This window comes from Suncus etruscus, chromosome 5 (genome assembly GCF_024139225.1).
Source record: "Suncus etruscus isolate mSunEtr1 chromosome 5, mSunEtr1.pri.cur, whole genome shotgun sequence".
NCBI lineage: Eukaryota > Metazoa > Chordata > Mammalia > Eulipotyphla > Soricidae > Suncus > Suncus etruscus.
In genome coordinates, this window is record NC_064852.1 from 79581193 (window position 1) to 79595654 (window position 14462).

At 34.0% G+C, this 14462-nt stretch overlaps 1 protein-coding gene across 1 annotated transcript in view; it reads right to left on the reverse strand.

Moving 5' to 3' along the window:
• The window catches only part of KCNH7 (potassium voltage-gated channel subfamily H member 7), a 480494-nt gene that overhangs the window by 55909 nt on the left and 410123 nt on the right, over positions 1 to 14462 (reverse strand). The window contains exon 7 of the mRNA XM_049773364.1: positions 9344 to 9769. Within this exon, the coding sequence (XP_049629321.1) occupies positions 9344 to 9769 (426 nt within the window). The remainder of the gene's footprint in view (positions 1 to 9343; positions 9770 to 14462) is intronic.

The window sequence follows — 14462 nt, forward strand, 5'->3', positions numbered from 1 at the left end:
AACTACCTCTAAATAAATCCTTAAGGTATTTCAAAATGGGAAACAGATGGTTAACGAGATAGTACAGTGGGCACTTATGTAGCAGGAGACTGCTATGAGTTAGATTTCCAACACTGCTTCTGCTCATCTGCATCCCAAACTCAGATTCCAGGTGAGATTTCTGAGTACAGAGCCACAAATTAGTCCTGATCATCACTGGGTATGACCCAAACCCTCCAAAGAAAACTAACAATCAATGTCAATTAGATCTGATAATGATGAGATAATTCTCATACAGAGGTTACCACTGAAGCCAAAACGAACACTTAGAGATTAGTATGAGAGATTTGTTTTATCATTTTGCCCACCTCATATCTTAGCACTACATTCTGCATCCCTATTTCAGCTTAGTTGCCAGTACATCTTTAAATTCCACTAAAACACAAAGTTCACTCTCCAAAATATTTTTGGATGATTTTCTTTAGTGTTTTCTTTTGTTCGAAATACTTGAATTTTGGTTTTATGAGGTTAAGTTAATGTTAAAGACGTTAATCACTTATGATTCATTCTAAACTCTTGTCCACCCTTTCTAATCGTCCACTGAAATTGCCCTCACACTTCAGTCATTTCATAAAATGTCCTCTGTAACTTCCATCACAGTATTTATTCATGTGTGAGATAATCTCGCTGTTATCTCTTAGATTGTTAATTTTTTCCCTGCTTCTTGCTATCCCCCAGTCTTCCTTCTCCAATTCTAAAATCTCATCAGTCTATTTTATTTTTATTTTTTTACGTTTTTTTTAATTTGAATTTCCAAACCTAGTACAGTACCTCATCACACTGTAGTTTAATGAATAAGTATTTTCTTAATGAATAGAATGTTGTATTGCTAAAAAAAAAATCACATGTCCACAATTGTGAATATGACTGGATTGTAGTTGGTTTACCCATGAAAAGGGAATAATGATATTTTGATTTCCTAGGCAGGAAACTAAACTAAAATTGAATAAAAATGGGATTAGGTCCCTCACCCCAATCAAGGAGCCCAATCTCTAAATTCCCAACACATGAGGCTTCAAAGCAAGACTAAAAAATGTATTAATTCTTCAGGGAAAGCTAAACAATATTTGAACCACAAACATAACCCCAGTAAAACAGAGGAGAATTTCTACATTTCAAGCTTTTTTAACCTGCATGTCTTAAAACCATCCTGGGGTAGTTGTTCTTATTCACAATTCTGCTGTAGAAGACCAAATGCCAACAATCCTCAATATATATGGTTGATCATCTCTGGTGCTTGTTGTTCACCAAAACATATCCTAGTTAGACTTGCACAGACAGCTGGTGTGCAAAGTTCCTGGAATTTTACATTTTATGGCAATCAACAAGGAGTGATGCTTTAAAAATTCCTCAGGTGAGAGCCTAAGACATCTCCTGATTAGGCTCCATCAAAAATAACATCCTATGATACCTTCCTTTTCCTTAGCTACGGCGCCCCTGCCTTCACCTTTTCTTTTTTCTCAATAGCTCCACCTCTCCTCCCCTCTCAAAAAAGTTCTGGTTACTTGTAAATTTCTCACATGTGAGAGAATATGAGTGTTAACAGAATTCTATTACTTCTTATGACTATAGATTTCAGACCTACATTGACTTCTAGTACAAGATTTAAATTCAAACACAATGCATACATCCAGAGTTTGTTAGAATACTTTAAAAGCTAGGTTTTAACATGTAAGAGATAGGGACGTTTTCAGTTTCCTTTTCTTAGATCTCTAAGCTTATCAATAAAGATAAAAGATCTTAAGCACAGAGATGACGGATCGGATCCTGACACTCTCACCCCCAAATGCACCAGCAATAAATAAAGCACTATTTCTTTTTGCAAAGGCATACTAAAGAAGGGGAAACTTTATGTATAGAAACAAGCTATTATCTACTAGGGATAAGAACTCAGACATTTTACAATACAAGGGCGCCTCCCACCTTAAACATATGTCATGTGGTCCCAACTTAGACTCCATGTGATTAGATAGCGATCATCCAACCCTGAACCCTAGATCTCAGACATAGAACTGACACAGTTCTCTGCAACAGCTCCAGGAACCAAACTCACTCTGTGACATTCTTAATACTGCTCTGACACCAACATGCGCCAGTTTTGATATGACACCCTGTCAATGAGGAAATGGCAATAACTTGATCTAAGAGCAGGTTGTCTTATCTCACCACCTATCAATAAGATGAAATCAGAAAACACATCATCCTTTGATCTGTGCAAAAGCCAAGATCGCGAACTATAGAAGACTGACTGACAACCATGACTAGGCAGAACTTATCCTGGGGCTAATAAAAAAGACCGTAGTCTAGGCTTTGGCCTATGATCTGTGTAACAACAAAGATCTCTAATTCCTTGTCTGACTGAGACAACTGCAATTGAGCAGAACTTCTGGAAACATAAAGAAAGACTCTATCCTAGGCTTCTTCCTAGGATTGGTGCAAAAACCAAGACCACCAACTACAGAAGACTGATTAAAACAACAGTGATGGAACAGAACTTCTAGAACTGTAAAGCAAGACTCCATTCTAGGCTCCATCCTATCACCTGGACAAATACCAAGATCTCTAGTTACAGAAACCTGATTTTGTCAACCATGACTGAGTGGAAAGTTTCCAAACACCACAAAATGACCTAGGGGAGAGTAAAAGAGCATGTACAGAGCCTGGAGTTATTCCCATGACAGTATACTTCAAAAGTAGAGAAACCCTGTATCATTTAGGCCAAGGGACTTCCCTTTCTAATCTCTACAATATTTACTGTGCCTTTGCCCCCCCAAAAAAAGAGAGAAGCACAAATTAATTTTTTGTTATTGTTGGGGTTTTTTTGCTTTGTTTTGTTTTTTATTTCAGACCATGGTTATTGTTTGGTTGTTGTCTTTATTGCTGTGGTGATTTTTGTTTTGGTTTGTTTGTTTGATTTTTTGTATTGTTATTTTTTCCGAATTTTTCCCTTTCTTCTCTTAAATTGATATTTATAGCCTCTAGAAGGACTCCCTCCTGCTTTTTGCTTGTTTAGGTTTTATCTCACCCCTTTTTTCCCCTTTAAACAGAACCACATAACTTGAACCCTCTTGTTCTGCCTTATAAATTGAGAGGTAAATAATGGAGGGTACCAAGACCAAACAGTTGTATGAACATTGAGTAGAATAGAATAATGATCAGACTTAAACACCAAATCCAAAGCCAACGACAACAGAATCGATACTCAATCTACAACAAGCTAGGCACAGAGGGTACCACATATTCTAGCAGCCTGGGAGGCAAGCAGGGGGGAAATAGGAGTGGAGGGAGGACAACATTTTGGGGGGGAATGCCCCTGACGCAATGTCACTATGTACCTAAAATATTACTGTGAAAGATTTGTAATCCACTTTAGTAAAAATATTACAATTTTAAAAAATATTTTGACAAGTTAATAAAATTTATTTTAGTCTAAAAAATAACAGCCCTTAAATTATTTCTGGCTATGTAAAAGAAAGTTTCTATAATTTTACTAGTTCATCTTTAGTCTCTATAAAACATTGATAATAGACAAATAAGATACAAATATTGCATAGCTTTCCAATATTGCCTTATTCTTTTGTTACTAGAATTATGGCAAAGAGCATGTCTTAATTTCCTGTTATTTTCTGAAGCCAAACTTCATTTGGCATCCAAATCAATTCCTGATCCAGTTAATTAAATGACTGGATCATATATTAACATATATCAACTTTCACAATTAGTGACTTATTTTACGATTCTTATCAAGCCTTATGTGTTTATTTCTCTTTTCTTGGTGGAGGGAGCAAACCAGCAGTGCACTTGGATCTGTGCTCAGTGCTCATTCCTGTCAGAGATGAGGGGACCATATGAGATTCCAGAGAACAAACTCAGGTTAGACATGTGCAAAGAAAGTGCCTTAGCTTCTGTACTGCCTTTTTAGTCTATTATACTCCATGCTTTAATAGCAATTTTTTAACTTTTTGAATTTTTCTAGTAGAAGGATGTAGGTAGATATCAGGTAATCCCTAGAGTAATCTCTAACAAGAATCTTATCCCATGTCCTATACCATCTTTGAATGTCCTACTATTGAAAGTAATTTGTAAATGCAATGAAAAAAAATGTACTAGTGTTATATAATAAAACAAAAAGTTACTTTTGTATATTTTATTTTATTTAGTTTTTTTCATTTCATATGTTTTTGCTTTTTGGGCCACACCCTATAATGCACTGGGGTTACTCTTGGCTATGTGCTCAGAAATTGCTCCTGGCTCAGGGGACCATATGGGATGCTGGGGGATTGAACCCAGGTTCCTCCTGATCAGCCACATACAGGGAAAATGTCCTACAACTGTGCTATTGCACCATCCCCTACTTTTGTGTATCTTAATATCATTGTATTTCCCAGGAACTTAGCTACTAAATAAATTGAGAGAAAATTAACTTTTTGGGGTTGGACATTTACCAGAACTTGCTGACTGTTTAAGAAAGTTACATCTTTAGTAATAACAGGTGTGTGTATACTATATGGTATGCATAACCATAATAATCTATACTATCTTTTTATTTCCTTTCTTTTATAAAATCTTTATATGCTGTTATTACAAACATGATTGTAGTTGGGTTTCAGTCATACAAAGAATACCCACCTTCACCAGTGCAACATTTCCACCACCAATACCCCCCCAACTCCCTCCGCACCCCCTGCCTGTATTCGAGACAGGCATTCTACATCTCTCACTCATTAATATTGTCATGGTAGTTGTTAGTATAGTTATTTTTTTAACTGCACCACTCTTTGTGGTGAGCTTCATATCGTGTGATCCTCTGGCCCTCATCTCTGGGCATTATAACAATAAGGTCTTTTATTTTTCTTAAAACCCATAAATCAATGAGATTATTCTGTTTCTCTCTCTCCCTCTGACTTATTTCACTCAGCATAACAGTTTACATGTATATTCATGTATAAAAAAATTTCATGACTTCATCTCTCCTTATCATTGCATAATATTTCATTATGTATATGTACCACAGTTTCTTTAGCCATTCATCTGTTGAAGGGCATCTTGTTTGTTTCCAGAGTCTGGCTATTGTAAATAGCGCTGCAATGAATATAGGTATGAGAAAGGGATTTATGTATTCCATTTTGTGTTCCTAGGTTATATCCCTAAGAGTGGTATAGCTGGATCATAGGAGAGCTCAATTTTCAGGTCTTTTTTTTTTTTTTTTAGAAATCTCCATATTGTTTTCCATAAAGGCTGGACTAGACGACATTCCCACCAGCAATTAATGAGAGTCCCTTTCTTCCCACATCCCCACCAGCACTGATTTTTCTTGGTTTTTATTTTTTTTTTGATGTGTGATTCTAGAGTATTCTAATAATATTCTAGTATTATTCTAGTATATGCTATAATAGTAGTTATCAGAGTCATAGTGTTTCTAGCTATGTTAATGCATGTATTTATTATTCTATATAAATTACATAAACTTAAACAATCAACCATACAAACATGAAAATATAAAGATCATTTAGAATAATGTTGAGTCTATCATTTAAATCAGTACTTTCATTAAAATATCAGTAAAACAGTTAATAAAGAGGTTTTTGTTTTCAATTTTCAGATAGTTGGTTCTGAACAAAGATACTTGTTTTTCTCTGACTACCTCTGTGAAACCTTAATTTGAAAATCACTGGACTAGAGCAGCATTTCCCAAAGTGACCATTAAGGAGTTCTGAAATAACCCAGGGTGCAACCCAGAGTATTTCAGAGTTTACAGGAGGGGGCTGAGTAATATGTTCTTTAAAAAGAGGCTGTAATTGAAATAAATGTATGAGTCTCTGGACTAAAGGCTCTCCCATTAGAACGGCCTCTGGATTAATTTTTTAGAATATGTTACTTAATTTTGGATAAAAAATCTCACCGCTTTAATCTATATTCAGAATATTAAAAATGCTATTTGCAAAACAGTCCATTTGGACATAGATATCTTTTTTTTTCCAGAAGGATGTTTGACCGTAACAGAAAGTTAAAAAAAAGCTGGATATTTATATTCTTATTACATAGCATACATAAGTTTTGTAAAATATTGTTCTTAAAATATAACTGAGAAATCTCATTATAGTGACATTACATATTTTCATATAAAAGAAGTATTTTCTTGGGGCCAGAGAGTTAGCACAGCGGTAGGGCGTTTGCCTTGCATGCCACCGATCCAGGACTGATGGTGGTTTGAATCCCGGCATCCCATGGTGCCCCATGCCTGCTGGGAGCCATTTTTGAGCACAGAGCCAGGAGTAACCTCTGAGCACTGCCAGGTGTGATGAAAACCCAAAAACCAAAAACATAAAAAGAAGTATGTTCTACAAAATATAATACAAAAATCCCTTCCTTACACCTATATTCATTTTAGCACTATTTACCATAGCAAGACTCTGGAAACAGCCAAGATACCCTTCAACAGATGAATGGCTAAAGAAACTGTGGTACATATAAACAATGGAATATTATGCAGCTGTCAGGAGAGATGAAGTCATAAAATTTTCCTATACATGGATGTACATGGAATCTATTATGCTGAGTGAAATAAGTCAGAGAGAGAAAGATGCAGAATGGTCTCACTCATCTATGGGCTTTAAGAAAAATTAAAGACATTCTTGCAATAATTCAGACACAAAAGAGAAAAGAGTTGGAAGTTACAGCTCACCTCATAAAGCTCAGCACAAACAGGGATGTGTTTAGTTAGAGAAATAACTTAAGTTTCGAACTATACTAATAATGAGAATGTACGAGGGAAATAGAAAGCCCGTCTAGAGTACAGGTGGGGGTTGGGTGGGGAGGAGGGAGATTTGCGACATTGGTGATGGGAATGTTGCACTGGTGATGGGTGGTGTTCTTTACATGACTGAAACCCAAACACAATCACATATGTAATAAAGTTGTTTAAATAAAAAAAGAATGTTCTTTAGAACATTCTTTTAGAAACCCTACCTATAGCTAGCTAAATAAATAATTACCAATAGATAACAAATATCTGCTTAAAAAGTGAAGTATTAATACATTATTGCAATATTATATAAAATTTTAAATATTTTATTAGAAAAATGGCTTTATTTATTTATTTATTTATTTATATTTTGGATCTATACCTAGTGGTGGTGTTCAGAGTTTACACCCTGTGGTGCTCTGAGGTTCTATCTTCAGGGATCACTCTTTCTAGACTCAGGGCCTATGTAGGATGCTGGGTATCAAACCTGGATCATAAATGTGCAAGGCAAACACCATACCTACTGTTCTATTGCTCTGGATCCAGAAAAAGAGATTTTAATTTGAAGAGATGGAAGGTAGTAAAGAGAAGTAACTTTTGATGATCAAAGCTTCTAAGCAATTATTTCTGATTTAGTTGTTTCATATATTCTGCTAAAACACAAGAATCTAAAAATCATTATTTTAGCAAAAAAAAAAACCTATTAGACTAGTAAATTACTTTGCTTAAATTCAGCAAGTACTGGTACAGAGAATTATCAATGCTAGGTCTTTCTGATTCCAAATTCACTATACTTTGTATAACATATGACATATTCAATAGTGAATATGAGGGTGTCCATAAAAATTTACATGGAAGTGATGACTTAGCATTGTTGTCTATGAGGCATGATTTGCCTTTGCCTTTTCCTGTTAACTGTTACATGTGGCTTGGATACCATTAAGTCAAAACTATCTCATCATATTATAATGTAAATAGCAAGTTTTCCCTTGTTTCAACTTATTTGTAATCCTGCCTGAAATAGTGATTATCTGGATTACATATTTAAGTCATTTTATTATTTTCAAGAGCTGTAGTAGCTGAAATTAATGTAGCCAACTTTGCATCTTAGAAATTATACTGCACTAATTAATTGTAATCAGCATATCTAATTTCCAGCTGGTTTGATTGTTATTGATTAAACAGTGTAAAACAATCAATTTTCCCTAACAATGTCATTTGCTTTTTTTTTTACTTATCCTATTATTTTACTAAAATAAAATTGAATTGAATTTTGTACATATCAAAGGTTTTAAACTGTTTATCTTCAAGGAATTGTTCAATTACATGGGTTACAGGATTATAAGAAATAAAAAGAATAAATATTGATAAAATAGTTCATTTTCTTAAGTTTTGTTATTAGTTAAAGGTATGAGTGTGTAATATATTTAATAGCAGCCGATTATTTTCCTGGTACTTTGCTAAGTTACATATCTTGTCCTGTTAAATTTTAATTAAGAGGGTAGCTAATATTGTTTACACAGATAAAGAGCACCAAGGTTAGTCTTTGTTTATGCTTATGGAATCAGGAAGAGCATGTTGTTCCATTGCCCTCTTCTTAACAGGCACATTCTGTATAAGAAAATTTACTTCTAAACCTATTGAGTCCTTGGGCAAAGAAGGATTCTCTTCTAAAAGCAACCCTAATTTGTCAAACCACCAGTCTGAGGGGTCATTTCTGTTATTTGCACTCCTTTTAAAAAGTTAAAGATATAGTAAAGCTCTCAAGTGATTTTTTGGACAGTATAAACAGAGAATTTTAAAAATTCTAGAGATTTATCTAGATTGACCAATCTAGATTGGTCTAAATTGATCTAGGTTTTTTATTTCTCAATCTACTACCTTAGATTTTTTTTTCACTTTTTATCATCATAGAACCCAGGAAACATAATTAGATAAAAATCTGTGGCAATTAAATGAAGGGTTCTTTAGGAGAAATTAATTTCTTTTGGATTAAGTCATGCTCTGAGAATCTAATTAAGGTTATGGATTCTCTTTTCAAATAATACACAAAACATATAGTTTTCAGAATTTCAACTTTATTAGGATATGGGAGCACTATAAAACCATTTTTTAATGTACATGTAAGAAAGAGTTTTAAGCAGGGTATTTTGTAATATGCTTCTTCTATATAATTTTAACAAAAAAGCAATTTTCTGCTATCTCAAACCACAATTGTGAGTTAAGAAAGAGAAATTTTGTTTTTGACAATTTTATGCCTAGGAATTTAATATGCATGATTTTATATCCTGGCAATGTGATATGTGCCATGAAACACTCGTCTCAACTTTTAATTTGTTGGTCAAAGGATGAATAGTCAGTATCTCTTAGCAAAAATAAAGAGAATTGTGAATTATTTATAATGACTTTCATTTTATTTTTATAGCATTTCTGACTGCAAATGAATTTCAGTGGGAGACACAGGAAGTTTGTAAAATAACTTTTTTTTTTCACCATAAAAATAGAATCACCTTTACAACTTCAGTATTTCTAAAAACAAAATTTATAAGCAGCTCTTACCTCATCGGAACCTGATCCAAAAATCAGCAAGTCAAAGGGAATTGCTGCAACCATGTCAATCAGGAACCAGCCTTTGAAGTAGTGTATTGCTATTTTGGCTGGATCACTTACCACTTCTTCATTCTGATTTACATATGTTGTTCTGAAGTTTATTAGAATATCTATGATAAACATAATATCCACAATTAAGTCTACTACATTCAGAGGACTGCAAGAATAGCCACACTCTCTTCTTTTCTGTTCTTCTCTGTCATTAAGAAGAAAGGCTGCAGAGTAGGGGGTGAAGATAGCAGTGTAGATAACCAACAGCAGAATAAGCCAATCCCAGACTGCCTTGAAAGGACTGTAGTGCAATATTGTAAACTTGTTGATGCGTGGCGTCTGCAATTTATATTCAGGTAGAACATCTGCTCCTAAAGAGAGAACCTGATTAATAGAAAAGGAAGCCATAAGTATACAAAAATAATACTAGTTTATATTCATACCAATAAACCTTGTGTATATTTTGACCCCAGAAAACTTCACCAGTATTTCTTAATAAATATGGTTGTCACTGAAAATTAATGAATATTCTAACTGAAATAATTAAGGAATCCTTACTAATTCCCTTGGAACGTACTACTATTCTAATTACTATTCTGAAATAAAATTAAATGATTTTTATTTATTAATGAAATGTTCGGGTGAGGGTTGGACCACATCTGGCTGTGTTCAAGGCTAACTCCTGACTCTGCTCAGAATTAATCCAGGGGACTATATGCAGTGACATAGATGATCCAGGGACAGTCTTGTCTTTACATTCCCCAAATATCTGACTCTTAAAATAAAAATCATTAAATCAGTTTGTATGTATGAGAAATTCAGTTATCAAATTCAAGAAAGAATAATTAATAGAAGCTATGGTCATATTTGACTTTCATGTATTTAATTTATAATTAAATCTTGATAAATTAAATCCACCTTATTCAAATCTTTAATTAAAATTTTCTCTCCAGTAATCTGTTTTTAGCTGAGAATTAAAAACTCATGGAAAAAACACAATGAAATATTTTCTGAAAGACCGAGAAAATATTTTATATTCTGGGACAGATATACTTTCATTAGATCTCCTTTATTACATTTTGAGAAATATAAAGGCAGAGTTGTGCAGGGAGATGTTCAGGGCATTGATCTTGATGTTTCAAGATTCTTAGTCTTTAAGGGATATCAAACATGAAGATTTATTCTACTTAATCAAAGCATTGTGTAGTTTCCAATAGTTTATCACTTAATTTAAATTTTTTTTATTTATTTTTGGGCCATACACAGCTTTGTTCAATGATTATTCCTGGCTTTGCACTTCTGGATCATTCTTTTTTTTATATTTTTTCTTGATTTAAACATCTTGATTACAAAAACGATGATGATTAGGTTTTAGTCATGTGAATCTGGATCACTCTTAATGGGGCTTAGAGAGTGCTAGAGATTCAACCCAAATGGACCGTGTGCAAGGCAAGTGCCTTGCCCACTGTACTCTCTCTCCCTTAGTTTACCTTCTAAATACTTTATCTGTAAAATAAGACCTAAACTGGATGACATTACAAATGAGGAGTGTTCCTGTTTGTGATTTTAATCAAGTTTTAAGAAGTAAACTCATAATATAAAGGTTTTCTAGATATTCAAGAATTGCAATTAGCTTTCAAATACTGTTTTAATTTCGAAAAATCTTAATGACTTTACAAATCACACACAGAGACCTATTTTATGTATGTTTTTATTTATTTTATTTTATTATCATATTTTATTGTATGTTATCAAAAGAGTATATATAAATATTTCAAAGTTTGTATTTTTTTAAAGTAATCTAATCAAGTTTGCTCCAGCAAGATTACTCAGGTAGGTTTAAATGCTGTTTCTTTTTTTATTTTGTTATTTTTTTTTGGGGGGGGGCACACCCAGCAGAGCTCAAGGGTTACTCCTGGCTCTGACTCAGAAATCACTTCCAGGCTCAGGGACAATATTGGGGGATTGAACCTGCATCCATCCTGGGTAAGCCATGTGCAAGGCAAATGCTCTACCACTGTTACCACTCCTGCCCCTAAATGTTGTTTCTTATAGTCATATAATACATTTACATATATGGCTATCTTGTTTTTTCTATGTTTTGGGTCCTGGCAGTATTAAAGGGCTTACTCCTGGCCCCATCCTCAGGTACTTGGAGGATCATATGTTGAATCTGGAATCAATTATACTATCACTCTGTTACTCATGGCCATATTGGAGACAGGTTATCAAAAAAAATTGACAATTACTATTTACTGCCTTATAATAATTGTCTTTCCCTTAGCCATAAAGTTAACAATAGGATATTTACCAAAGAAATGCAAAAAGATTTGGTGTTTGACTCAATAATAGTCCAGAGTGAGAATGAATAGGGACTGTGTTCAAAGTCTCATCTCTCCTCCTCAATCACAATAGAGTGCAGGAGATGACTACACTATCATGACAATATTAATGAGTGGGAGAAGTAGAATAACTCTCTAGAATACAGGCAGGGGGTGGAGAAGGAGGGAGATAGGGTCATTGGTGGGGGAGGGGATGTTGCACTGGTGAAGGAAGGTGTTCTTTTTAGGACTAAAACCCAACTTCAATCATGTATGTAATCATGGTGCTTAAATAAAAATTTTAAAAAAGGAAAGGCTAAGCTAAATATTCTTTCTTTTTATTTATGTTTTTAAGCTATATCTGGTGGTATTCCTGGCTTACATTCAGGAATCACTCCTGATAGTGCCAGGAATTAAACCCTAATGTTATGAACTGTAACATATATAATGTTTAAGGTTATTTTTGCAAATACATGTGTTATCTAATAATTTATAATTCATTTATAACAATTGATCTATATTAATAAATGAAAATTTTCAACTTATTAAGAACTAGTGATGAGTTACTAAATTAAGTGTAGATTTCATTCTCATACTAAAATCTGAGTTAAGTATTTCAACATGATTGTTTCTATTTTTATTTAAATTATTATGATTTTATTTCCATTTCTTTTATAATTTCCATTTGATATTTTCCTGAAAATAAGATACATTTATCACTGATAATCATATGTAAATTAAAATTAATGCAAAAGCACTTTGGGACAATTTTCTTAAAAATAAAACATAGGTAGGTAAATACATGAATACATTTATAAAGTGTCAATGATTGAGAAAATAGTGCTATTATATTATATTAAGAGAGTTATTTTCTCCCACACATTGAATAATAATATACTTGGAAAGATACAAAATGATTAATTGAACTACTGAAAGCACTTCTTTTAAAGAGAGAAAAGAAAACAGGAGGGAGACCTCACTATATAAATAAGAGGAACTCCCTGTTTGTACAGAAAGACATTTTTTTTCTCTTTCTTCAAACCCCCAATTAAATATACAGTTTAATTCAGCCTAAAATATGGTTTTCTTTAACAGAATACCATTTTTCTTCATGTTAGCACATTTCTATTTGTTTAACCTCTAGCAGTTAGTGTTATATAAAACCAAAATCTTTATACAAAATAGCACTATTTATTCAATGAATATCTACTGTGAAAATTTTGTGAGAACACCAGGATTAATAACTACTCTTCTCTTTTGAAAAGTGCAATAGGGAACGATTAAGTCTTCCAAAAGATTATACAGTACTTTTGGCAGCTGTTAAACGCCATGCTGAGGTGTCGGTAAAGACTGCTCATCTGTTATTTTTTTCTTTACTCTGGGCTTGCAGTTAACTCATAGGCCGAGTTGTATTTGCTTTTCATTTTGGCATATTTTTTTATAAAACTAGTCATTGTGAAATTACAAAATTATTTGCCATTCGGTTCAGGCATACAATGTTTCTACATGAATCCCTTTTCAGTGTCCACTTCCCTCCATTGTTGGCCCTCTCCCACACACCCATTTCCTCTCACTGACCAGTCTGCTAAGCTTTTTTTTTTTTATCTATCAGGAAGAAAACAATAGACAGTATGGAGGTAATACCCAGAAACAACAGAGATCCTGAGAGGTCCAGCCCAGGGTAGGAAGCTCTTCACAAAGTGGGGAATATGGCTAGAGAAGGGTCTACTAGGACAATAATAGTTGAAACTGATCACTCTGGAAAAGAACTCAGTGCTGAAAGAGGAGAAAATGACACGCAAGGCACTCCTCCATTAACAACAGTACAAATCACAGCATCAAAAAGGAGAGGGAGAGGAGGGCTAAAAGGAAGGAGGGAGGGAGGGAGAGGGACAAAGAGAGAGGGAGAAGGTGAGAAAGAGAGAGACAGAGAGACAGAGAGGTAGAAGGGGAGAGAATAAGAGAATGAGAGAGAGAGAGAGAGAGAGAGAGAGAGAGAGAGAGAGAGAGAGAGAGAGAGAGAGAGAGAGAGAGAGAGAGAGAGAGAGAGAGAAGCAAATTGTCCTTTAGGGATCTCAAACTCAATTTACCTGGGGGCCACAGGAGGCAAAGTCGGGGTGATCCTTGAGTGCAAAGTCAGTAATAAGCCTTGAACATTGGGGGTGTGACCCAAACAACTAAAACAAAACAAAACAAAAAAAGATTCCTCTAGGGCAGGGCCACAAAATGTTGTACGGAGGGCCGGGCCGCGAGTTTGAGACCCCTGCGAGACAGGTGGATATGGGGGAGATGAGGCATCAGTGGGGAAAAGGATGCACTGGTGAAAGGTGATGTACGTTCTATGACTGAAAGTCAATAATAAGCAATTGTGTAACCACAGTACTTAAATAATGAATTTAATAATTAAAAAGAGTAAGAGAATGAAGCAGATAGATTATATAGCTTTAGATACATTTAAATTCCCCAATCTTTAAACATATGGTTTGAGAAATACAGTAAGACATTTTTCCTTGCAACAGCCCATTTATGACTGTGCAGATATATAAATTAATGATGTAAAAATTTATCAAATTTATCAATGTGAGGTTTTTATTATTATTTATTATTATGAAAATATTTTTACAATGGGGTTTTACACTTTTTAATACTTTTCTAAGACTTAAAGCAGTCATATAGACATTTAGCCAGTGTGTGATTTTAAGATGATATTATGATTTTGTAAAAATCAGTCATCTAGGTTGAGCAAAATGTTAAGT